The 27,393-nt window shown below is 35.4% G+C and overlaps 1 protein-coding gene across 2 annotated transcripts; it reads right to left on the bottom strand.

The window, feature by feature from the left end:
- Positions 1-27,058, bottom strand: acox1 (acyl-CoA oxidase 1, palmitoyl). 2 transcript variants are annotated; one of them, XM_052600714.1, is made up of 14 exons: positions 26,840-27,058; positions 25,797-25,956; positions 13,596-13,756; positions 10,022-10,129; positions 9,764-9,883; positions 8,295-8,410; positions 7,554-7,723; positions 7,235-7,397; positions 6,899-7,089; positions 5,029-5,205; positions 4,785-4,890; positions 2,798-2,941; positions 1,043-1,249; positions 1-930 (listed from the first exon to the last, which is right to left on the bottom strand). In XM_052600714.1, exons 1-14 carry the CDS (start codon positions 26,946-26,948, stop codon positions 880-882), a joined length of 1,983 nt encoding a protein of 660 aa, XP_052456674.1. In that variant the 5' UTR covers positions 26,949-27,058; the 3' UTR covers positions 1-879. The 2 variants fall into 2 exon arrangements, with proteins under 2 accessions (XP_052456674.1, XP_052456675.1); XM_052600715.1 differs by lacking the exon at positions 13,596-13,756 and adding an exon at positions 24,277-24,437 and having other exon boundaries at positions 26,840-27,057.
- Between the last annotated feature and the right edge of the window lie 335 nt (positions 27,059-27,393).

The following is a 27,393-nucleotide window of genomic DNA, read 5'->3' on the forward strand; positions in this document are numbered from 1 at the left end:
TTCTGAGTGACTTTTTTAATTAGGTTTTGAAAAGAGGTGAAAATGTCATCTTGCTACAACACAATTGTATCTTTGAATTGTAATTACAAATCCAAATTGCAATACCAATATTCATAAATGAAAGATCAGCTATTTAAACAGTACTGTTAATGTTAATTTATTTATTTATTTAATAGATAGCAGAAGAGTTGAAATAATAGTGTGGGGAAAAAAATTATTATCAGGACACAAATGAGTACATCACTATGTAAATGGTGTAATTAATAACATACCGTACACTGATTTTTATTGTCGCTAAAAAAAGAAAGAAAAGAAAAAGAAAGAAGACATTCCTGTCAGAGTGTCTTAAGAGATGATTTTAAGAGATGTTAAGATGTCAAATTATTCATTATTCAGTAAAAAATCATTTCTAACGCAAACGTTATTCAGAGAATGCATACTGCAATATTCACTTTCAGTATTTCATTTTAAGTTTGTTACCCAGAGAACTGGGAATTTATTCAAATATGGTCCCTTAATTTCAGTTATTTTAATCTGAAGCATCATGGGTATGTTTATTGTAACATTACGTCCTCTAGAAAAATCAAGGAAGCAAATATTACAAACTATCATTAAACTATACAATTACAAAAAGTAATTTAAGTGGTTTAACTTGAAATGATCATTCAGTCCACAGAAAAAACAATGATGACTTACTGCTCTAAATAATTAGAAGTAGGCATAGAATCATATCAATTGAAAATTAAAAATAACCTCTTCACTGACAAATTCCTTTTCTACAGTAGATGATTAGAAAACCCAGTGGTTGTGGTGAAGAAGAGAGCTATAGGTATTCATTTTCTTGGACAGACTCTTCCCTTTCTCCCATAAAGGCACTTCTTACAGTTTGGACCGTAGTGGCTTTAGATACTTGTGATGGGACTCGTGCACCTTAAAAATAAATGAAGTAATAAATGAATGAATGAAAGGTTCCTCTAAAATTATTTAACATGCATCACCATAAATGAATACAACACACACATTGAATGCAGTAAATACAGACCTCAGTATGGTTCAGAGGGGACCTCTTGGCCCACTCAAACATGTTCTCATAGACGTTGCCATCATATCTCCCCAGAGCAGAATTAAGCATCTCATCACGGTAGTCAAAGGCATCTACCAGAGCCACTGCATTGGGCCTCAGCTCTGAGAGAAGTCCCTTCAGCCTCTTTGAGATCTGAGCCAGCTGAGGAACAGTTAGCAGACCAGCCTATCAAAGAAAAAAATCATTAGGATCTAAAGTGAAGGTCATGTTCCATGAAGATATTTTGTAAATTTCTTACTGTAGATATATTAAAACTTTATTTCTGATAAGTAATATGCATTGCTAAGAACTTCATTTGCAGATGATTATTTAATGGCTCATGTACCATTCCCAAGTTTTTAAATTAGATTAATAACAATACAAATTACTCTTTATAATTTTTTTTTTTTTTATTAAAAATAACTGAATGGAATGTGTGGGTTCAAATCAGGACATTAAACTTTAAGTTTCTTCTGATACATAAGCTAAACTAACACACATTAGCTCTTGATTATCTTTAAACCCCAGATAAAATAGTAAGCTATTGTAAGGATAAGAATAATAGCAAAGGTATGATGAAAGTAATCGTCTTTTTCAAAAGACATTACTAGTGCAGAAACTAGATTGGTGGGGTGGAGTTAAGGGGTGGCTCACAATCTTTTTACTTAAAAAGAATTGTGTTTATTTACAAATAAAACCATCTCATCACGAACACAACCCAAAGGAGACTTTTCACCCACACTCTCCAACTTTGCTTCAGTGCCAGGCACAAGTCAGAGGTACAGGTGCCGAAGGAGCTACAAAATAGTGAACAATCGAACAGTAGATATATGAGACAGTGGAACAGTTAAAAGCCTACAACATGATTAAATATAGAGGCGAGTAAAGCAGCATCAAAACATGTATTTAGTTATGTGTCATGTTTAAGAACTTGTCCCTCAAATGTTTGGCCTATTATATACTGTTGTATACTAATGTGAGATCACAATATAGGCAGAAATTTATGTGTCTTTTTTTTCTGTATGATGAATATATACACAGTACAGACCAAAAGTTTGGACACACCTTCTCATTCAAAGAGTTGACTATGAAAATTGTAGTCTCACACTTGACCAAGAAGGAGAGTGATGGGGTGCTGCGCCAGATGACCTGGCCAACACAGTCACCGGACCTGAACCCAATGGTTTAGGGGTGAGCTGGACCGCAGACTGAAGGCAAAAGGGCCAACAAGTGCTAAGCATCTCTCGGGGAACTCCTTCAAGACTGTTGGAAGACCATTTCAGGTGACTACCTCTTGAAGCTCATCAAGAGAATGCCAAGAGTGTGCGAAGCAGTAATCAAAGCAAAAGGTGGCTACTTTGAAGAACCTAGAATATGACATTTTAAGTTTTTTCACACTTTTTTGTTATGTATATAATTCCATATATAATTCCACATGTGTTAATTCATAGTTTTGATGCCTTCAGTGTGAATCTACAATTTTCATAGTCATGAAAATAAAGAAAACTCTTTGAATGAGAAGGTGTGTCCAAACTTTTGGTCTGTACTGTATATAAACTGTATTAAATTGTGTTTTAGGCACTAAAACTGTCCAGTACTTATGTTAAAATAATGAAGATTTCTGTGCAACCCCAAGGTAGTTGCTGGCGCAACCCTCTGAAAATATCCTGGCTTTGTCACTGTGGGCTGAGCAAACCTTAAAAACTAAATGTGTTTTACACTGTATAGTATAACCTGTAAAAAGTCTCCAGAGTTCAGTGCGACTCCATGTAGGGCATAAAGCAGAGCCAAAGTGCTGAGCACAGAGTGGACAGCCGTATCCCCAATCTCACTCAGTTTAGCAGCAAACAGCTTCACCACCACATAATGACAATGGGCCTGTATATATAGAGACAATAAAGAGGAATATTAGTCAAAACACAGCTCCAAAACAATTTCTGGACTGCTGAATCTGTACAAATCAGCAGTAATGGAATGATTCAATAAGTTTTGTATACTGAAACAATTAGGCTATGCACAGTTAATCACTGTCGGCACAAATCTGATTATTTTTATCCAATTGGAATCTGATCTAAATGATTGACTGTCCGTACTGTGTATCATAACGGTGTTCAACATTCCACACTTAGTTCTTTTTTTCAGTTATTTAAGTGCATCATCCAGGTATTTTTTTTTTTTTTTTTTTAATTTTCAGTGTGAAGACACTACTCACACTATTTATAATACAAAATGTCATAGATTAATTAGTACATACAGTAAGTACACGATTTGGGATGACACTTTGTCTTACAACATGACATGTTGCTGTTGCACTGGATTATTATGTTTTATATGGCAGTGGAAGAAATTTAGGAAGCTGGAGTTTGCAGCTTTATTCCCTGTTGATGTCTCTGCCTTTGACGTTTCAAAAATCAAAGAGTTGTGTAGACCAGCAGTCTATTGTAATTTTCTGCTCGACTCACACTTCGCAACAACACAAACTTGTTTATATAAAGACATTAAGTATGTTTTCAACAAACAGTACCTGAGACAATTACATTTTACATGGTTTGAGAAAGTGCAGAGCCAAAAATCCAATCATTTTGGGCAGACAGACATGGATTTCCAGAAATATGATTTGTAAACATTTCATGTTTTTTACCAAATATTTCTAAATATGATCAGACTCCACTATGAAGAAAAATCAGATTTAGAGTGACAGTCTGAACTAGGTTCTGATTAACAGTTGCTGTGTAAAAAAAACAAAAAAAACAAAAAATTGCATTAGCACAGGGATGTCCAAACTTGTGACAATGGTGTCAAAATGGTTTCAAAGATTTGAGGGTGGTCTGTTTGTGTAAATGTATGATTCTAAACAGTCTTTTCAACTTCTGATTTAATTTCTAGTGAGAAATTTTTATTGTAGACCAATTATAGGTGTGTAAACATTCAGAATGCGCGCATCATGGTTGCAGAAAACCCGTGAGAAATAGCCTTTATGAATAGAGAATTACACAGATAATGTACAAAATAGTTAGATTTTAAAACGATTACAAAATTATACTGATTATATGTGATTTTCTAAATGACCTCTGCATATTACAAGAGCTTGTCATCCAGCAATAAGGCACAACAAAATTGACGTTAGATAGTGGGATAGACTTAGAGATCTGAAACAGGGATGATGTTTTTTGTGGCAGAAAATTATGATTTTCAAGTGGCAGTCTATGGCATACATATGAATAGATTCTCCATTCAACCGCTTCAGGCACGTAGAAGCAGCATCATCAAAAGGTATCAACATCAAAACATTTTCTTATTCCATGGATTTTACCCATTTACCTCCACTTGTTCTCAGTGTTTTTCTGCAACGTGCACGCAGCTGCAAGTAACGTAACTGTGATGTCTACTCTGAATTGGACTATTAAACATGCGCTTAGTTATCACCGATGCTTTTTTATATGTTGTTATAGATCATCAGACCTTTATGCTGCCTCAGAAGTCTCTCTGAAATCAGTTTCTGAAGGTACCCACAAACTTAAACGCTGCCTGTGCAGCCTGATAGGGCAGGTAAGAAACAAGTCAGCTGCCTAAGTTTTCGTACGCAACTCATTTCCTGAAGACCCTGATTACCTTAGTTTATTTGTGTTTAATTGGGATTGGAGCTACAGGACAGTGGCCCTCCAGGACCAAGATTGGACACCCCAGTATTAGCATTATAGGTAATTTTAAGAAGCCTCACATCAGATGCTCGGACTAGATCAATGGAATTGTTGTTCCAGGCGTCCTCATTGCTCTTGCTGTGCTGTAGCTCCGCCTGCAGGTTCTTAGCTGCCATTTCAACTAACCTGTGAGAATTTTTAAAAAACATTCTCAAGTCTCTGCAAAAAATGAATGTGCTATGTGTGCTCAGGGGTTAAATTTTTTTTACAACCTGTGTTGACCTAAAAAAAAAAAAAAAAAGTGTTTTTCTGGATCCAACTTACTTCGCAGCTCTGAATTTGTATGCCTCCACAAGGCTGGCCAGGTCATTAATATTGACGACAGTGGGCTGAGAGGACACAGAATGGGGCTGTATCCTGCTGTGAGGTTCGTTCAGGTAAGAAACAATTCCAGTCAACTGCTGACCTGCCCGTGCTTGTTTGTAGCTCTTCACCAAAAACCTAATATACAGAAAACGTTAGGTAATGAAAATAGTACAAGTAAATCAATCAGTTCATTGAAATATGCCTTTTTAAACCCTACTGAGGCAATTATTTCTTAGATGTCTGTGAAAAAAAATTGCATGCTAAAACAATGGATTTATTTAGAAAAGAAATCAGATGGTAATTGCACTACTGGTCAAATGTTTTACAAGCCAGTTTTCATAACTAACTATAAGTTATTAATAAATAACTTGTTTCTTAAAAAACATTCTTTGGTAACCTTAGCTTGATTATTTAACCTGTAGCAGTGTACAGCTTAATTTTGAGATACCCTTTTTGGGTTATTTACTGAACTTGGAAAAGAAAAAGAAAACTGCTTAATTTGGAAACTTAAACTTAAGGCATTCTAAAACTGACCACTAGTGCAATTCACCGAAAACTAAGGAATTCTGTTGTTGGATTAACAAAACAAAAAAATAAAAAAATAAATTGCTTTACATTTCTGTTGAAGCAATTATTATGTCCTATTTTGGCAACTTACACAGTTTTATTTTCCTTTATTTCCTTTCGTTATTTTCCATTCTCTTAATCTCCCAGTCTCTTATTTAATTATTTAGAAGCTGTGCATGTTAGGGATCTGGTGCTAGATCATCGCTTATAACTCCATTTATGCCAGTTTTTCATCCTGTCTGTATCATTTTTAATTTTAATATGCATGTATGAATGTATGTATATATGTACATATATATATACACACACACACACACATACATATTATACATACATATATATATATATATATATATATATATATATATATATATATATATATATATATATATATATATATATATATATATATATATATATACACACACACACACACACACACACACACACACACACACACACACACACACACACACACACACACACACATATATATACACATTTAACACGCTAATTTGGAGTGTGTCTAAAAACAAATAATTTTATAAAAAAAAAAAAAAAAAATTCAGACTATATCCCCTTAAGATATAATTACCTTCTTAATTGGGCTGTACATCTTACACATAACATTTAATAACGGAGAAAATTACTTCATATTTCTTATTTAACTTGAATTTAAGAAATCTAATTTTAACAAGGACACTTCTCATTTTTTCTGATGTGTGTTATATATCAAATAACATCCACACAACAGACACTCCAACCTTAGTAAAAACTACAGATTTGCAGTCCTGTTACAGAATGATTTACAACTTGATAATTTGGTCTCTTTTGGTCAATTTAAGAGGCTATTAAAGCATCGGGAAGCTGGCAACATGGGCACCTGTCCCTGCCTGCCACATTAGGATAAGTCTATGATGAAAATGGGGGATGTCATGATTTCCTCGTTGGTTGATTCATGTATTATGTCTTGTATGTTCATTGTATTTATTTATTTTTATTTTTTATTTTTTTGTGGAACTTTTTATGGCGGCTTTCTTGGCCAGGGCTCCTTCATTAAAGAGACTTGTTCTCAAAGGATTTCCCTGGTTAAATAAAATAAAAATCATGTCTGTTTGTTTCTAAATGCAGTACCAGCCTCAAACATTAATTTTAATTGTGAAACCCCAAATTGCTGCATGAAGTCACAATTTCTTTAATTAATTCCATCCAAATAGTGCTGATATCTGAAACAGTTAAGGTAAATAGGTGTTATTTTTACCTAGCTGTCTGCAGCATCATAACGGTATTCTCTCCCTCATAAGTGCAGGTTGGTGTAAAGGTGACGTAGATGTCAGGTAAACTGCTGCAGCGGGAATAACCATGACCACCACATGACATGCGACAAAGCTCAATTCCTGCATTTGCCACCCAGGTGGTAAAAGCTTTCAGACCTGCAGATAGAGCATGCAGCTACAGAAAGAATAGAGAGAAGAAATACAAAAAAAAGATAAATCAAGACAATGAAATTTAGCTACAAAGCATACAGTATGCAAGCATATAAAACTTATGAATATGTGTAAAATAAAATAAAAATTAAGAACATATTTCTGCTAACCTCTGGCAGCTCACTAAAGTCACCCTGATTAATGTCTCCTGAGATCCGATGGTATGTTTTACTCATGTATTGCCCCACAAAGTGGAAGGCAAAGGCAGTTGCCAGCAAAGGGAAGAGTTTATACTGCTGAGTCTGATAGTCTAGGATTTGTGGCTCTGGCTCCCTAAAAAAAATAAAACAAAATAAAATAAAAAGTTATTTTAAATCACCTAAAATATACACCCACGCACAGACACAGATAAATTGAGCAAAAGTTTAAAAGAAAACCCAACATTGTATGTGTATGTGTTTCGTGTGAGAAGGACAGAGACGCACGCACCCTGGGCGTAGTTCAGACTGGTGTCGGACAGCACTATAACGAATGGCGATGGTGCAGGACTTGGAGAGAGCTCGTGCCGACTCCCCCACTATCATGGAGCGAATAAACACCATGGTGCCATATGTGAGCTTATCACTAGGAGGCTTCACATACGTACCATCTGGCTCAACCTACACAGGCACATACACCACAAAACTTTACTAATATAATGCATTTGAAGGCACAAAGCACAGATCCAGGTTATCTTAGCATGATTTGTGAATATTCCAGTTAAAAACAATTCAGACTTATTTACTTGTTAACAGTAATAACATGAATAATATCACAAATTTGCATTCAATAGATTAGTGATTAAAAATGTAAGTTAAATCATAACTAAGAATTTTTTCATGTTATTTATTTTTATGCCATAAAATTCAGTTTATTTCCTGATTTAACTTAGATGTTGTCTCTTATATTTTGGAAACCATTTCAAGTTAGAAAGCTTTATTAATTTTTGTGAAGGGGAAATTTCATCTGCCACCATTTCAACTGTACATTAAAAACAATAAAAAAAATAAAATTAAAACTATATGATAATTATAAAGCTTCATTAAAAAAATTTTTACTTGCAGCAAACATAACTGAAAAATATTTAAAATTAGAGATCTTTTGTTTTGTTTGTTAATAAACTCTGATCACAAGCACAAACAAATTACTGTAAACTTTTTCTGTCTTTCAATGTGGGCAGGAACTGCTCACCTTGGCGTACTTCATAAGCATATTCTCACGTGGTATCCTGACATTTTCCAGTTTTAAGTAACCATTATCCACCTCATCAAAACCAAATTTGGGGCCAATATCACCGACCACTACACCTGTTCAAACACAACAGATCTGAAAACACTGGCTTGAATATTTAAAACTACATTCTGTACACATACATACAACAAACAAATCCGATTAATAAACTATTGATGACACATCTAAGGTTTGTTTACACTACCAGTTAAATGTGACACGATTTCCAATTTTTTGCTCATATGTGACACAGATTGGATCGGTTCTATGACAGTGTAAACAGGAAAAAAACACATGCATTTCGATATAAAGATCGGTTTCAGGCCTCATTCATATGTCGAAATAAACTGGACATAAATCAGATACAGCTATGTGCCAATGTGACTGTTATATGTATTCTTATATATGTGACTTGTTATATGTAATAAGTCACATTATTCTCATGAGAAGCACATGTGGAGACAGTAAATGACTAGATGGTATGGCAAGTATAAACACATGAATCGGATATAGGTCACAATTGAAATAATTGAGGTAACAAATCAGAATTGGACATCAAGACCTGCAGTCTATAATAATAATAATAATAATATTAACAGTTAAAGTTATTTTCTAAAGTTGTTTTGGGGGTTTATACGGTTTTATACAGTTTTATACGGTAAATTACATTTTTGCCATGCAGAACTCTCACGTTTATATATATATAAAGCTAAGGGTGTGTTCTTTCCAGTTCACAAAGCTTAGAAAATTTAGTGGAGTGATAGGTCCTTAGAGGATTTTTATTTAAATTCTTGAAATCAAGAACCCACCACCCAAATCCAACAAACCATGTTTAAATGACTGAACTGTTATTTTTCAATTGGTGCCATAAAAGTGTAATTTGGCTTTAAAATTTAAGATTGCAACAACTAAAATATCAAAACTTACAAAGATACAACTTTTAATCTGCAAAACATAGTTTGAATAGTTTCAATGTTGAATAGAAAAAGTATTATCAGGTTGAACTTGTTTATTGTTCTTATTTTATTCTCTGGTTCTCATAAGAGCTGTATATGAGACATGTAAAAACCCACTGTCCCTAGGGCCAAGCATTTCACTAAAGTATCACATATATTCACTAACTCCCATGTATGTTCAATGTTACTGATTCTTTTTGGAGTTTAAACTGCAAATTGTGCAAGAGGTTTGTATCAGTCCTAAATGTATTGTTCCATTCCAGAAATGTGCTGCAACTCAACCTTGAAGATAAAAGATACTGCCTATGTTTTACCTGATGGCGTATTTGATCAAATAATCATTCCATAATCTGATGATTGTGTAATCACTGCAGTCCATCTAATTACTCTTATAATCATACATATCAAAAAACAAGCAAATCCTCTCACACATGGTCCAATCTTTATCCGCATATTATCATCACACAACTATACCTGGCAATGGCATGTGCGTATCCATACAGCGAATGGGTGTGATGAAGGCATGTAGTCCATGACACTTGCCCTGCGTGTATAGCTGAGCCAGGACTATAGCATGATTTGAGGTTTTACCCACTACAAACACAAATACAGAGAACAAATTAATAATAATAAAAAAAGAAACATTATGTAATCAGTTGTACACGGTGTCATCTTATATTTAACATAAAATAATTACATGATAAATGAGCGATTAGAACACAGCTTACTCACATCCACCTGGCCACCATTTAATAGAGGAGATTGTTGGACTGTTCAAAACAAACTCTTGGGTGGAAGGATCGTAAGTAGCAGTGGTTTCAAGACCACGGATGTGTGTACCTAAATAGATGTAATACATGCAAAACAACACAGACAACTGTTGCTACAGATCTAATTCAAGTAAATCAAAATAAAATTAATTTATAGGCAATATTTGACTTTGAAACTGTATTAAATATCATTTGAAAAAGTATCTTGGACTGTGCAAATAAAAATGATGAAATGCAAGCTCTTATCCCATTAGTGGTTCAGTGGAACAGTATTCATAATCTTTCAGTTTAAACAGCATGGTTAAGGTAACCCTTGTAGGTGTCTGACAGCAGAAAAAAAGAAAAAGAGAACATCTATCAACAAACCTCTTATTTTTGTAACATGATTTGTTTTAGTTTTCTTCAATTTGTTTACTGTCAGTAAATTGCTTTTTTAATAGTAACTATCTTGCATTGCCGCTCAGTGTAAATTTTTAATCTGCAAAACAAAGTTTGAAACAATATCTTTATGAATAGGTGGATTTCCAATCCCTTTCTTATCTAGTATACATTGAATACCTATAATACATAATCATAGCAATGTCTTGAGGATATCTGGGAGGGGTCTGACCCATGTCAGGAATGCAGTAGCAATGTTTACTCATTTAGTGTGGCTTTCTAGAGAATAAATATGCATTTGTTTTGTAAAAGTTCATTTGAATCATTATATAATTGAATGGCAAGGTTTTACAAGTATAGATTGTACACTTATGGTCATGTGTCAGTTCACTTTGTTAAAAGCCAGTTATCTCCTTTTTTAACTTGCTCCAGGATAGTTCCGAATACACACTCTCTCTTTATAGACACAGTACCATTGATATTTTTTTTTTTAAACTAACATTTCTCTAGATTTTATTAACACATTACAATTTAATAGCATAAACAATTAGAGAATCAACTGCCTGCAGCACTGATTCTGAAATAGATATCAACAAAGCTGCAAAAGTTCCCACAAATATGCTGCACATGTTGGTCGCTTGGCTTTCACATTTCTGCCCAGTTCATCGATGGTGTTAAGATTAGGAGACTGTGCTGGTCACTGATTTGAAAATACTGTGGTAGGTTTTTTGGTTCAGGGTGCCACTGACTGTGTAAATCATTGATTCTGGATCCAACAAAAGTGATTGTGAAATTCAGTAATCCAGTAGTGTAAAAAGCCCTATTCGCATAGGATTAGTATTATCTAGTGACCACTAGGTCATTTGTAATAATTGGGGAGGTTGTCTGTTATCCATGCAAATCGGCCATGTCTGTAATTTGTAAAGTAAAAACTCCCCCGCAAAAGACCTACCATATTTCGCTGAACACAGATGTCCTTTGAAAATATTAGTCCTGTGATTTGGCCTGGATTTCGTGGGTCGTATATCATTTTTCGAGGTTTTTGTTTCCTGTGAGCCTTTTTATCCATCTTTCGCGAAGAATGGAGCTGCATTGGAGTGTCTGATAGTAATTTGTAGAGTTGGGTCCGAGTCCACCTTTGCCGAGTACGAGTCAAGACCAAGTCCTTAAACATCAAGTCCAAGTCCAAGTCCGAGTCCGAGTCCAAAAGGGGCAGAGTTGGACTCAAGTCCGAGTTCTTAAAGGCCGAGTCCGAGTCGAGTCCGCCCGAGTCCAGAAAGTAATTAAATTAAAAAAGATTATAAATTGGTATTGTAAATTTTTACATTCTATTAATATTTTAACCTTTCAACCCATTAAACCAATGGCAATATAAAAATGTAATAAAAAAAATACCACTGTTACATCTAGTCATTGCCATTGAACATTTTTGTTTTATGTCAAAATAACTAGTTTCCTATCAAAAAAGGTTTCAAAGGGTTTAAAATACAAATTAACCTGTTTTATTATTGTATCATACTGTATTGTCCTCCAGTTAACGCTGACATTTCAATTATTCACTGCCTCTCCCCCACATTTGACAGAGGTAAAGTGCAGCCAATGAGGAGATCCTTAATGATGGCATTATGAATTTATATATATATATATATATATATATATATATATATATATATATATATATATATATATTTTTTTTTTTTTTTTTGCATGTTTCTAATCTGTATATTGTAGATTATGTATAGGTTTTCAGGGAAGTTGGACAATGATTAAGACTCTAAAGACTGTTATGTTTAATAGGAATAAGGGATGATTTATGAAATATCTGTACTGTATTTATAGTTAATGATGACACATTCACAAATTGAGTACGTAGTAAACAGAACATGAACACGAGAGCAGCTGATGATACTGAACTGCAGCACGTGCCGGTTAGAGTGATTCTCGTTCTCGAGTCAAGAACCGGTTGCATCGGTTTTCGGATCATCAGTACACTGAACCGAAAACCATTTCTTTCGGACGTGTCCAATTCTAAAACCAAGGAGCTGATTATACTGAGCATGCGCGATTCAGCGTGAAGCCAACGGACTCACAGCGTGTCTGAACCGAAGTGATTATTTTGGTGACTGATTCTGATTCAGTGCTAATGTTGTAAGCGCGGGTAAACCGAAGGCTTGAATGAAGGGCAATCTGGCGAAATGTAAGTTCATTTAATAACAAATACATCGCAATGGATTATGTATAGTAAGTGGGTCATGGTTCCTGCGCTGATGACACCTAATTTATTTACTTTATATCTTCAAGACTTAAATCCTCGTATGCACATTATTGGTGTTACTGTATTTGGGTGTTGTTGCAAAACTTAATTGGAAACTTTTCATGATTATGAGGTTTTTAACTGACTGAAGTTTTGATTACTGACTTTATATATTTGAATGTTTGATAGACTTGACGCCATTAAGTCATCATCAAGGGCTTCATTATGTTGAGCATAAAAGAACCGGTGAACCGTTTTTTTTTTTTCAACCGGTTTATTGAATCGAATCTCATTTCTCATCTTAATTTTATGCTGGTTTTATTGTTACACATGACACGGACTCGACTGTACTTGGAATATTTTCAGAGTCCAAAATGTTCAAGTCCGTGTCAAGTCCGAGTACAAATTCACCCGAGTGCGTGACAAGTCCGAGTTCATTCAAAATTGGACTCGAGTCCGAGTCCAAGCTCGAGTACCCCAACTCTAGTAATTTGAGTGCTGACATATCACTACACCATACAATTTACAGAAAGAGAAATCTGAAAAGGTTTTGAGGTTAATGCATTACAAATAAATCAAGCATAAAGCTTGAGATATGATTTTAACCTGGTGAAATGTAAATGACACAGCACAAGAAACTATATTAATTTCATTTTTTTTTAAATCCATCTAGACCATAGAACGGGACTCTCGAAGCATTGACATCTGGGTTTCTGGGAGTAAAATCACAGGCTTCGCTTATCCTGTGCGAATGCACCACACAAAATTCAGATGTGGGTGGGGGTAATTTCAAAATCACACAAGGTCCCTAGATACTAATCCCATGCGAACAGGGTTTAAGACCACATGATCCAATGCAAACCAGTGCCTCAGAATAGCAATAAGTGAGTGCCAGATTTGTTACCGTGCCCCATCTCAGTCTGCGCGTAGGTGCCAATAATCTCCAAGTTCCATGCAGGCATGAAGAAAGCTTCCAGTTGTGCAGGTGAGGATTGGTTCAACAGCGTTGGCAGGAACATGCCCAAGTGCAGGTCGAGAGGCTCTGGACGCCCCCGGTGCACACAGCTTTGGTAGGGCAGGGGTCAAAGTGAGTGGAGCATTAAAAAAAAATAAAGGTGCAAGGAAGAAACAGAAAGACGAGTAGAAAAGTGGAAGGATTATTTAGATATCAAAAGAAACAAACATGGGATTAAATATGAAATTTCAAGAAATGGAGAAATCAGATGAATTTCAAATGACAAATACGAAGTAAATAAAAAATGTTGGTTTGTATGGATACAGATTAAAAGGAATAGGATTAAAGATAATGGAAGAAAATGACAAAAACAAAAGGAGAGAAATCATTTTAGCAGGTCATGCAGATTAAACATTGGAATTTATAATGACTTAGTTCTATTATTTCAAATAAATAAATAATAATAAACTGGTGTAAAAGAAACTGCATAAACTTTGTTTCTTAAAAAGGATAGCTCTCTGACTTGGAAAGAAAAAAAGTTTTAGGCATGAGTAAAGGTGTGTTTACGCTTTGGCTGGCATTGAGCCAGAGAGGAACTCGGGTTTTCAACAACATAATGTTTATTTAATGTTTCAGACATTTAAATGGATTGTTGACTTAAAAATTTAAATTCTGTCATATTAACTCACCCTTAATTGTTCCTAACCTGCAGGAGTGTCCTATTTCTGTTGACCACAAAATAATATATTTTGAAGAACTTTGGTAACTGAACAGTTGATGTATTCCATAGCATGCCAGCATCTGTTTGGTTACCAAGATCTTCTTTTGTGATCTACAGAAGATAGAAACTCATACTTCATTTTTGGTTGAAGATATTTAAATCTAAATACACTTTAATACTAGGGAAAAACATTTAAGACATTGATGTTTATGAGTGACAATAATACAAATCTAAACAAAAAACAAAATAAACAATTTAAAAGACATGGCCATTTCTCCTCCATGTTCACCCAGCCACTCACTTTCATGTCATTCGGTAGAAATGAATGAATTTACATCCTGTAAATCAGACTCACGCATGGCAGCACACATAGGTCCTGATAACTTAGCAATCAGCTAAAATCATTATTGAAAAGAAACAATTATGATTTTAAACAAACACACAAAAATCAAAGGAAATGTCAATATAAAAATAAAATAAAAACATAAACCTACTACATATTTAAAATCAACATACCAAATTGTAGGGGTGCTCCGATCACGATCGGCCGATCGTTAATGCGCATCTCGTCAGTAAAGCCGGTTTTCTAATCAGCGGTTAATTCCATCAGGTGCGTGATTTCACATAGAGTAGCTGTTACTACACAGAGCAGTTGTTAACTGAGAAGATGGGCCAATAAACGCTGAAAATTAACGTGATTTGCGCATCTTCTCTATTAACAACGGCTCTGTGTAGTAACAGCTGCTCTATGTGAAATCACGCACCTGATGGAATTAATCGCTGATTAGAAAACCGGCTTTACTGACGAGATGCGCATAACGATCGGCCGATCGTGATCGGAGCACCCCTACCAAATTGCTTAACTTGAATGGATTTGAACTATCTACAAAATAAAGCGGCACCGAACAATAATTCCTAGGACATAGAAGGTCCTCACCACCACTTTATCAGATGGCACCACAAGCTGCTATTGTGAAGTCACCAGTCACCTTCAACAGAATATGAATGCATATCTACAGTGGATGCAACCATGGTTGTTGTCTGGATGCAGGTTTATTTTTTATTTTTTATTTGACATCAAATAAAATAAAATAAATTAATTGCTCTCGCAATGATGTCATACACAGAATGCTCTGTTCAGTGTTGCTTCAATTCAAATGTCTATTGTGTTTTTAGACGCAGTTCTTCTGTGGCTTTATAGGTAATATTTTTGTTTACACAATTTAGCAATATCAGACAATATTGTGTCTAATACACTACCACAATATTAACTATTAAATATGTGACCTTTGCAACTAGTCAGTTAAAAAAAATGCTGGGAAATCAATTCATGTAATGAGAAAACTGAGAAAAGTTTAAGGCACTTGTGTAAAAACACTGTAAAGTGAGGATGCTTTCAAATAATGTCATAAATGGATTTTCTTTATCAATTAACTTCAATTAACTAAATCAAATCAATATTATTTGTAACCACACTGCATTTAAAAATTTTGATTTGTATATTTTGCCATAGGTGCACTTGTACATATTATTTCAGGTAGATTTACAGGTAGATTTCTTGAGGAATTTTGGAGACTTTGCCGCAGTTCTTCTGAATTTAGTCTGTCTCAGTTTTTTATGTTTCTTCATATAATCCCATGTGTGGAGCACTGGCTGTTGTCAAACTCCTTGTGCATACAAAAATTATCACAAGATTATTACAAGTAATGGCAAAATGAATGTTTTCTAATGTAAATTGATATTTCCTACCAAACACCGTAAACCATTTTTTTATATGTATATATATATACACACACACACACACACACACACACACACACAAATATTAGTGGCCTAAGACTTTTGCACAATAGTGTATATATCATATCAGGCTAAAACTATTTTAGACCCTTTCTAGCTAATGTATATGTATATTAAAGAGTAAATAGTCCACATTGATAGAGATCAAACCTATCAAAATGGTTTATATTGTCTCTCACATAACACTCTGGATGTTTACTTTTGAGAGAGAGAGAGAGAGAGAGAGAGAGTGAGAGAGAGACAAAAGGGTGACCTATCTGCCTCATTCTCAGCTGATACTTTTCTTCCCTCTCAATGTCATGCTCTACAAAGAAGCCATTATTCTCTTTGATACATTCTACTCTTTCCTTCCAACAGACTGATTCTATCACATTCTAACTATTTATGGTTCATGGCTCCCTTTTGCATTGCATGCTAACGCTTTATGGTTATACCCCTCCTTCATCAAATATTCAAACATGTTTGCATTGCACTGATATAAATCACCAACCAATGGCACTCAAACACCCAAACAACATTATTGAACAACACTGTTTAAATAAATAATGTCATATTTCTGTAAATAATATGAACATAACCAACTTAAGTACATTATGTATTATAACTAGTGGTGGGCCGTTATCAGCGTTAACGTGCTGCGGCGATAAAAAAAAATATTGCCGTTAATCTATTCTCAAAGTTGGGTTGAGAGCTGGGTCTATACTAGGTGAGCTATGATTATTTCACCGTGATATTTTAGCGCGGATGTATGACTAACCGAATTGCACTCTAGGGGGCGAGAACGAGTCTTCGAACCTGTGTGTATGCCTACAGTGAAATTACCACATCAAACGTGACGTGCTAACATGGACGCAGCTGAAGCCGCCGGGTTTGCACTGCTGCAGACGTACCGCTCCTGGAACGCACTGATGGACCACAACCGCGTGCATGCTGGAATCTGTTAACATGGTTGCATAAAAAAAATACGAAACGCATACGCACTGCAGACGGAGTATGTGTGAAACAGGCGTAAGGTTGTTTGCACCTTGTGCAATGTGGACTTAGTTTGCAGCTTTCTCATCACTTTGTGATGCATTTTGGAAACAGGAGATGAGCCCCTGGTGTAATAAGCCACCTGTCTTGAGAAACCGGTTCTAAAAGACTTACTTTTAGTCATTATATTATTTGGGTAGCACACATATTCTGAATGCCTTTGGCAGAATTTAAATGAGCCATTTTAATCTAGATTAATTCCAAGATTACTGTGAGATTAATCTAAATTAAAAAAAATTATATATGCCCACCACTAATTATAACAAATACCTGCAGAGGTATTTGAAACATAACAGTCTGTATTTGAAACCTCCAATGGCCTGGTGACATTTCACTTTGCAGCGTGATTAAACGATGTTTAAATCCATTTAAAAATGTTATATCTGGCCACATGCAAACTCAGAAACTTTTATTTTGAAATAGCGATGTACAATAAATGGCATATTTAGAAACAGGTTGATGTATTCTACTATGTTGGCAAAGGTTTATAAATGATTCACGTTACAAATCTAGTGAGATAATGCACACCATTTTCCCAGATGAATGTTAAGCTATTCAAATTGACAGCATATACAGAGGAAGATATGATATTTTTCAAAAATCCTGGTAAATTTGTTCTGGCTATCAAATCATTCTTATGGAGATGACATGATTACTTTGAGCTGTTTACAAAGGTCCACTGCTAGTTTTCCTATATAAATATGCATTAGATGGACATCTTTGATTATTCTCCATTCATCAGGACTGCAACTGTGTAATTGGAATACTATTATGCACGTTTCATATTTACAAGAACAAAAAAATCTGATTGGCTAGTAATGTTAGTTTGGTTGAAAGTGAAAGCTGTGCTCCTCTCATACCACTGGTAGGCGAACTCTTGGAATTGACATGATATCAGCAAGTTTTTTTTTTAAATGTAGGATTTTTATTTTTTCCACAGCCAAGCACTGCACGCCGGTGATTTAGAACGGTGCCGGAGAACTTTAATCCCTGAATTTCCAATTTTTTGTGTGCCATATGCACAGTACTTGGTTGGGTGTGACGTCTGAGAATAATTAACTAACTCAATGATCTCAGTGAACCCTGCTCAATGATATGCTATCCAGGGGTGGGCCGGTCCATGGAGAATGATCTCTGTTTGTTCATGAGTGCTCCCTTTAAAAAAAAGGCCGCGGCTATTTACACTGTGTAAATAGCAATTAAATGCTATTTACACTAAGTGAAAATAGCATATTTTCTTTATGACACTAAGTGCAAATAGCAATGGATGCTTTTTACACTAAGTGCAAATAACTAAAGATTCTAATTACACTAAAAGGTGCTTTCACACTTGGTTGGCTTGCCTGGTCCGAACCAGAGTTCGATGACTCCCCCGAGATGTGCACCGGAGTTTGGAAGATGTTAGTGTAAATAGATGCTCCGAAAAAAAAATCCCCTGTCAAGCCGATGGCCCAAGAAAGAGTTCAGGTTGTGAGATCAGGACTCAACCTTGCCCAACCATCCTTAGATTCTGGAATTGATAGTTGGTATCAGCTCCCCTGTGGCCAATTCCTTTATGGAGGGATCAGTTCTCCCAGGAGAGGGGCAAAGTGCCCCAGGCTGGAAATGTGGAGACTGCACATTTGGCATGACAGTGCATTGGGCAGATGTTGAATTGCAGCTAAATCCTCCTCATCCTAAACTGTCCCTTGTGCTTAGAGCCCTTTCTGAGCTACTCTTCAAACTACAACATAAGGCAGACATTTATAGTGCCCTCTTTCAAGACTGCAATCTAACTAGTCTTGTGTGTTTATCTTGACAGGACTAGCTAGTTTAAACTGCCTGAACAGTAGTTTATATGATTCAAAGGCTAGAATTAAGGTCTGCTGGTTTTAAAATTTGTCTCACTGGATTGTAGAAGCAACAGGCGTAGTATATGCTTCTAAACAAGAGACTTGCCCCTTTGAAATCTGCGATCACTATCAGAAGCATGGCCTCTTTGTGGGCTTGAGCTGATATACAGTAAAGTACTGTCTGTCTGTCTGGCCTATTTTGCATGTATCGCTCAGTTAAAACACCCAATTCAGATAACCAGCTCGTTAGAAGAGAGCTATGTGCATGAAGCATGTTCCAGTAGACATGATCCCTACGCAGGTGTTCTTTGCTCCCTACTCCCTGAGCAGTGGGAAACCCGTTGAAGTTTACTTCACTTCAGAACAATGATTTAAAGATTTGTGCTACGCAGTGTCTTCACACACAGATGAAACTTACTAGAGTAGTGTGAAGTGTGACATAATTAGTGCTCGACCAATATATCACCAAGGGCGATATATTGGCCAATATTTGGAATTTTTCAGATATCGGCATCAGCCAATAAGTTTTCTATTTGGCCAATGCATTCAAGGTGGGACATTTATTTTGAAGGAACTGCCTTTCACACAGTGCTCACATTCTCCCTCTTGTTCACTGTTGTAGTTAACAGTTCTGTCTAACACAGATAGAATTTGGTCTAATAATCAGATAGATCGGTAAAACAAAGGAATTAAAATGTATACAACTTATTATATTATTAGCAATAGAAAGGCAAACATTATACTTTGTCGTTTGCCATCAGCATTCAACAAATATGCATTTAAGTCATTTAAATAAATCTTTGAATTAATAAATGCACATTTCGTTTCATAAACCTTGCAACTGACATTGGTGCTCCAGTATAATCGGTCCGCCGAAACTCATCCAGTGAGAAACGTTCCGCGGTGCAAAAATAAGTTATTAAAAATGCGGGATTTTTTTTCTGTAATTAATTAATCTTAGTTAACCCGTTATTTTTTGTGTAATTAATTAATCTCAATTAACGCGTTAAAGTCCCAACCCTAGTTTATTTTTTTATCCATTTTCAAATTATTTCAAATTTCTTGATTAATTAAAATAAATACAATTATATCTGCTTTACTGTATATCAGCCATCGGCCACCCTGCTTTCCAAGATATCGGCATCAGCTATCAAAAAACATGGTCAACCACTAGACATAATATACCTCTGTAAATAAATACTATTTAAATTGACATCTTACACACTTTAGTGTCCTTTGTATGGAACATATACGCTCGCTTCGAACTGAAATTATTTACACCAATACAAGCATGTAATAACACCATAGAAAAAAACAGTTTTTAAATGGAACTAGCTTCATTGCAAATATGTTGTGTTTCTGATTTGTTTATTTAATTGTTTAAATGTAATTTTTTTATGCAATTACTCATTTTCAAAATGTAAGATGATATCATTTATTAAAGCTTCAGTCCAAAATTTTTGCCTCTTTGTCGCCATCTCTGTTTGAAAACCTGCAATTTCAGCTTTTTGCAGAATTATCTTGCTTGCATGAGGCGGCACAGCTACAGCGTGAATGATTCTAATGTTTTGAGGAGTATATGTGCCAGTCAGTAACCGCACCAGTGTGGATATTTACTGTATTTCACAATCACAGATTCTAGCCTACATCTTGGAAAATATTACTTAAATAATTATCACCAATTATTTTTCATCTGAACAAGTAACAAGTATGCCACTTTCTGACCAGCTGAGGAAAAAAGCATTACATTAAATTGAGCTACCATTAGTGATTTAATCTAAAGATCGATTACCTCCTATCACATCAAAGTTATTATTGTTATACTTTATTCTCAAACTATTAATGTTAACAACATTAGCATTCTATGACTGAGTACAGTGTGTATTAGGATGTATATTTCAATTTTTGTAGTCTAATCTCTAATTGTCATACTATTCGAATTTCATATTAAGAAATTATTTTAACTCAAAGAGCAAACTATGCTCCCTTCAAACTGGCTGTGTTTAAAATACAAATCTTGTTTCATCCCAGGCTATTTGTAATCAGAAGCGTATTAAAACTCGAAAAATACTCCATAACGAAAATGTTCCATAAACACATAAATCTTTTTGGATTACAATCTGCCATCAGAATGATACATTTTATTATTCCAGCTGCTGTGAGAAAAGGCTATAAACGACTCACTAGTTGCAGGATCCTCACATGCATTATCCTAGTAGGACAACTTTTTGTTTACAGGCATGACATAACGGCACAGCAGCGTGCTCAAATTTCCAGCAGAAACCTATCAGTACCACTCAAATTAGAAAAAATTATATGTCAGTCGGGCTAAAGTAAAGCAATCATTTTGATTTTTAATCATTTCTAATAAGGCTTTGCTATATGGACAAAAAAAACCTATCACGATTTTCTGATCAATTTAGCGATTTCGATTTTAATAACAATTTTGACACAGATATGCTCATAAGTCATAAATGCATGCAGTATAAATTTGAAACATATTTAAGAAAACCAATGAGAGCTTTATCAAAAAGTTGTAACATGTCTCTAGAACACACATAAGTCAAAATAATCACTAAGTAAAGATCTCAAACAAATTGTCTAGACATATGGCAAATAATAATTAAAAAAAAAAGATCTTAGATCAAGTGCATGTCTTCAGCCAGACCCTCTTGGACCGTTCGGTTCACCGCTGGGACCGCGGTTCAACTTTTAAATCTGACAAAGCATCTGTATGGTTTGCTGGTTTGTTATAAATAGCACGTAAAACAAACTAGGTTCAACTAGTATATGTTTCTGTTGATGGATGCGCATTCTGGATTCCCAGACATTACAACAATAGCGATAAGAAAAAAAAAAAAGAAAAAAAAAAAGCTGGACTAACAATTCACTCTTGATCAATGTGAATTAATGCTGGAATATGAGCTGTCATTTATTCCGGGTGCTGATAGCGGGCGCGCACAGATGAGACCTGAACAGCACACGTTAATATATGTTTAAACTAAACTCATTTAAGCTTTGTCAGTTTAAACATTTAAAGGGGGGGTGAAAAGCTCGTTTTCACTCAATATCCTGTTAATCTTGAGTACCTATAGAGTAGTACTGCATCCTTCATAACTCCAAAAAGTCTTTAGTTTTATTATATTCATAAGAGAAAGATAGTCTGTACCGATTTTTCCCGGAAAAACATGACCGGCTGGAGGCGTGCCGTGTGGGCGGAGCTAAAGAATCACGAGCGCCAGTAGGCTTTTGCGTTGAGAGCATGTGGAAGCTGTGACATTACAGTGAGGGAAAAACCATCATCCAAAACAAACCATGGCTTACAGTCAGATTCAGCCGTTTATTTATGATCCAGAATCAGATCCTGAGGCTGAAACTGAACGAGAGCAGCAGCTGCAACGACTCGCTCCGAGCGGGGCTCGAACCCGGGTCTCCGGCATGGGAGGCGGACACACTAACAAGGAGGTAGAGATACTTTAAGCAGTTTTACTCACCGCCTGCGGTTCCAACACACGATCGTGACCCTTTTTCATTGGGATTGCATCATCCTTAAGAAATAAACGATACCGTCGTCAAACTGGGCCTTGTTTGTAAAACAAGCATCTTCGAAATGCAGGGAACAAACAAAAACACTTGCACAACTCCGTTGACGCTCTGTAAAAATAAACTCCATCCACTGGTCCCTTAATGCTGTTTTTTTTTTGGTAATCTGTGCAGGGTTGTCTTGCCCTGGCAATCAAAAACACACTCCTTTTGTGACATTTCGCGACGCTCTCGCTCTGATCAGTGAATGCCTGTTGTGCTCTCAGTGCTCTGCTATACGGGAGCGCGCGCTCTTCCGGCAGACGTGCCCTTAGGACCCATATAAGGAAATTCCACTCCATCTAACGTCACACAAAGCCATACTCGAAAAAAACTTTCCGAAACTTGTGAAAAAACGGAAGGAGTATTTTGGGAACAAAAATACTCCTTCAAACGTACAACTTAATTTTGAAACTTTGTCCATGTTTAGAATGGGAATCCAACTCTTTAACAGTGTAAAAAACTCAATATGCATGAAATAGCATTTCACCCCCCCCTTTAAGAGCCAAAGGACGCTAGCTCGCGTACGCAATGAGGAGAAATGTGCATGCTCGACAACCCGCACAAATATAAGCTCTGAAGTATTGTTTTAAGGATTTTAAGGCTGCATTAATTAGGAAAACCGGAACTGGAAACATTTCCCATAACACACAATTTACTTGCTACATTGTTAGAAGAATGACATCTATGCTAATATTAGCCTTTTTCTCTCTTATTTCGAGGTCAACATAGCAACCAGATCCAATCTGTATCCAGATCAGGTGGTCTCTGCAGTCACCCGGATCCAGTACGTATACAGCCCAGATGGTGGATCAGGACCTAGAGAGGACCTTTACAGCCCTGAAAGTCAGCGGAGACCAGGACAACTAGATAAGCCCTAGAGACAGATCCACAGTCAAGACTTTGTCTCCTAGACGGCAACCAGGACAAGACCACAGGAAACAGATTATTCTTCTGCACAATCTGACTTTGCTGCAGGCTGGAACTGAAAGCTGGTTTCGTCTGGCCAGAGGAGAATTGGCCCCCTGACTGAACCTGGTTTCTTCCAAGGATTTTTCTCCATTCTGTCACAGATGGAGTTTTGGTTCCTTGCTGCTGTCGCCTCTGGCTTGCTTATTTGGGGAAAGTAAATTTTCAGAGATATCTTAGACTTTACACTCACTCACTATTTAAACAGAAACTGAGCTGGATGATGACATCACTGAATTCAATGATGAACTGCCTTTTTGCAATATTGACATACTAATTTTCCTACCTAATTCTTTACAGTTGCTTTGACACAATCTGTATCGTTAAAAGCGCTATATAAATGTGACTTGACTTGATTACTGTTTAGAATGATTTTTCTAAAGAGTAAGTACAAACTGTATCAACTGTAACTGGTAAGTAAGAGATTTCATAGAAAGACATACACTAAAAGCAAGACCAGACTTGGCATACGAGATGAACATAAGCTACGGTGGATGACTTCTATTCATAATTTCTGTGATTGGTAGACAGTAAACAATTAAAATGGGACTATAATTAGCTGTCAACACCTGCAAGGGTCATACTTAACTATATCCATTGTTAGCGCTGAACCCAATGAGTACAACACTTTCAATTTGGCCTAAAAAAAAAAAAAAGTACATTTCCCATAATTGTCTGAGAGAGTGGAACTGACCGTGCCCCAGCTCTGTCTGAGCATAGGTGCCTAACACATGGAATGACTCGGCTAACGGGATCCATTTTTTATGCTGTTCAGCTGTACACTGGCTGTTTAAGGTGGGAATGAACATGACATAATGGACCCCAAAGGGCTCTTGAAACACACCCCTCACAATACTGCAGGATAAGAAAAAAACAGATATAAAACTTCAAGTAGAGATACACGCAGATTTGCAGTTAAAGAAATTTACACTGGTTCCCAGAAGTGCTTTTTAAAAAGTCAAATGCATTTACAAATTAATATAGACCTGATTTTAATTATTAATGAATTAACAGTAAGCAATGGCTGCATTAACTGAAATCAGTTAAACATAGTGCTAAATATGTATGAAAAGTGAATTTTCAAGCATGCTTCAACTATTTCAGTTTGAGAATAGGAGTAGAGTTCCCTTCCCTTTGACACACTTTTAACCTGAGACCTTTGCTCAGGCCGTCTGCAAAGACACTTTGGAACTGGCCTTTGACTGCTAAATAAATAAGCTTTCGTGCTACTCACAAGCCTGTTTTACAACAACATACCATTGGTTTGGTGAAAAAGGACCAATGTTACATTATTAAGTAAATTATGTAATATGACAAAAACATATATACTAGATTTCCATTAATTAAAAACATATATATAAAACATAAAAAATATAGGAAATTTTTATTCTACATCCAGAAAAATGCATTGTTTGGATGATAAAAACCAGTAAAAAAAAAAAAAAAAAAAAAAAAAAGTTGATTCTTTCAACAATGCAGGCACTATGAAGGAACAGCTGGAAAGCAAAGCTGTACGCAGATGGTGTACACTCTTCTGTATGTTTTTTTATGTGTAGTTATGCTTTGGTTTGAAAGCAAAAAATGCTTGCGTGCAGTGTGAAACATATCTGCGTACAGCGCAGATTTGCCAAAATGGCACTAGACTGATTTGGAGAGACACAGAGGAGAGGAATTGTTGAATAAAGTCGTTATTTTTGTTTTCTTCGAGTACAAAAAGTATTGTCGTCGCTTTATAACGTTACGCATGAATCACTGATGGAAGATAGACTATTCAGACAATGCTTTTTTTTATACTTTCCTGGACCTTGAAACTTATTTATTTGGCAGTCTATGGGACAGTCTCAAGCCTCCCTGTTTTCATCTAAAATATCTTAAATTGTGTTCCAAAGACGAACAAAGCTCTTATGGGTTTGGAACGACATGAGGGTAAAAAATTAATGACAAAATCTTCATTTTGTAATGAAATATCCCTTTAAAAATATAACATTTATCTGAAAGTAGTTGAAAGCTTAAAGAAGACTATAAAAGTAAATAATGAGTGCCCATTTTTGGGTGGAGTAACCCTTTAAGACTTTACCTTTAAATTAATTCTAATCATAAAAGTGTAGACTTACCCAAGCATTTGACCAGGAGTCTGTTTTTATATGGACCTCAAAACTTATCCTCTATATATCATACAATCACACAGTATCCCTGAATGGCAAATACACAAACCTCTTGTAGGAGTAGATCTCCTCTGGATCAGAAATACCATATTCCCTAAGCTTCAAAATCATCTGAGCACTCTTCCGCACTGCTGCATCATATCTCTCACTGCGGGAGAGGAAGTTCAGGTCTTCATGCTGGAAGTCTGGATCACCAATAACCAGAGACTCTGGGGAAGAAACAGGTGATAAGTACCATTTTTTAACCTAACTTTATACCTTGATGTCTTAAACTAGCTGGTGTAAAAAAATAATCTGTCTAATAATCTAAGGTACAGAAATAGTAATTGAAATAGAGATTATTTTTACACTACTGAACTTTAAACCGCTTAAATTTTTAGTCATACAATTTGGTTATGTATAAAGTTATGTTTACTTTGGAGTAGAAAAACAGATAAAGAGACTGTAGGTCCAATTTATGACAAAAGAAAGAAGGCTTAATTATCGACAAAAAAAAATATTGATAATAAATAAATAAATAGGTTTAAATATGCTTGTTTTAATTATAAGGTCTGGTATGGGCTTGCTCCACCTCCATTAAAATAATTTATAAAACAGAGGTGGTGGTATTGGCACTAGATCTAGAATTAGAGGGTTTTGCGATATGGCATTTAGGCGAACATCTTTTGGACAGAAAGTGTTGTCTTTAACAGAAAGTAAATATTGGAATAAGACAATGCTCTACTTAACACACTTTTAAATAACATTTTAAAACATAACATTTCATACTAATGGTCATTAACAGTTATTGTCCCTACCCAATGAGAAACTGATCAAAATCAAAAAAAAATTTGCATTCAAAAACAACTGTAAATTTACTTACTTACTTACACACACACACACACACATATATATATATATATATATATATATATATATATATATATACACACATAGATAGATAGATAGATAGATAGATAGATAGATAGATAGATAGATAGATAGATAGATAGATAGATAGATAGATAGATAGATAGATAGATAGATAGATAGATAGATAGATAGATAGATAGATAGATGATCTTTCTGATCAAAGCTTAACGTTAACGTTACCTATTTCTCTCCTTCTGCGTGTCTTTTCTGCACCACCATCCAGTATGTTTGTAAGGATCTCCGGGTTAAAAGATGCATTTTCACGTTCACGGCTAATATCAGGATTCATGACTGTCCCGTTGGAGTTGCTTCTGGACGATATGACTTCTGCTTTGTGTGCTTTTATTTATATTGTATAACGTTTCAACTCTGGCCTACTGGGGTTTGTTACTTCCTTGAAGGGCGAAGATTGACGTCAGTTTTAAGTTGACCAATAAGCGTTAACAAATGGGTTTTCAGGGAACACGTGATACAAGTTTACAGTTACACTTTCTCCAATGGTAGAGTAGCGGCGGTGGTCGGTATCTCCCAAAAAATAAGGCAAAATAGTAATTATTCCGGATTGTAATAATAATAATAATAATAATAATAATAATAATAATAATAATAATAATAATAATAATAATAATAAACTTTTTTAAGATGCATACTAAACGGGTGTATTACGTGCTTTTTGACTTTGAATTTACTGTTGAAAAAATAATGGTAAACGCAAAATATATAAACACAAAGCA

This window comes from Carassius gibelio, chromosome A6 (assembly GCF_023724105.1).
Source record: "Carassius gibelio isolate Cgi1373 ecotype wild population from Czech Republic chromosome A6, carGib1.2-hapl.c, whole genome shotgun sequence".
Classification (NCBI taxonomy): Eukaryota; Metazoa; Chordata; class Actinopteri; order Cypriniformes; family Cyprinidae; genus Carassius; species Carassius gibelio.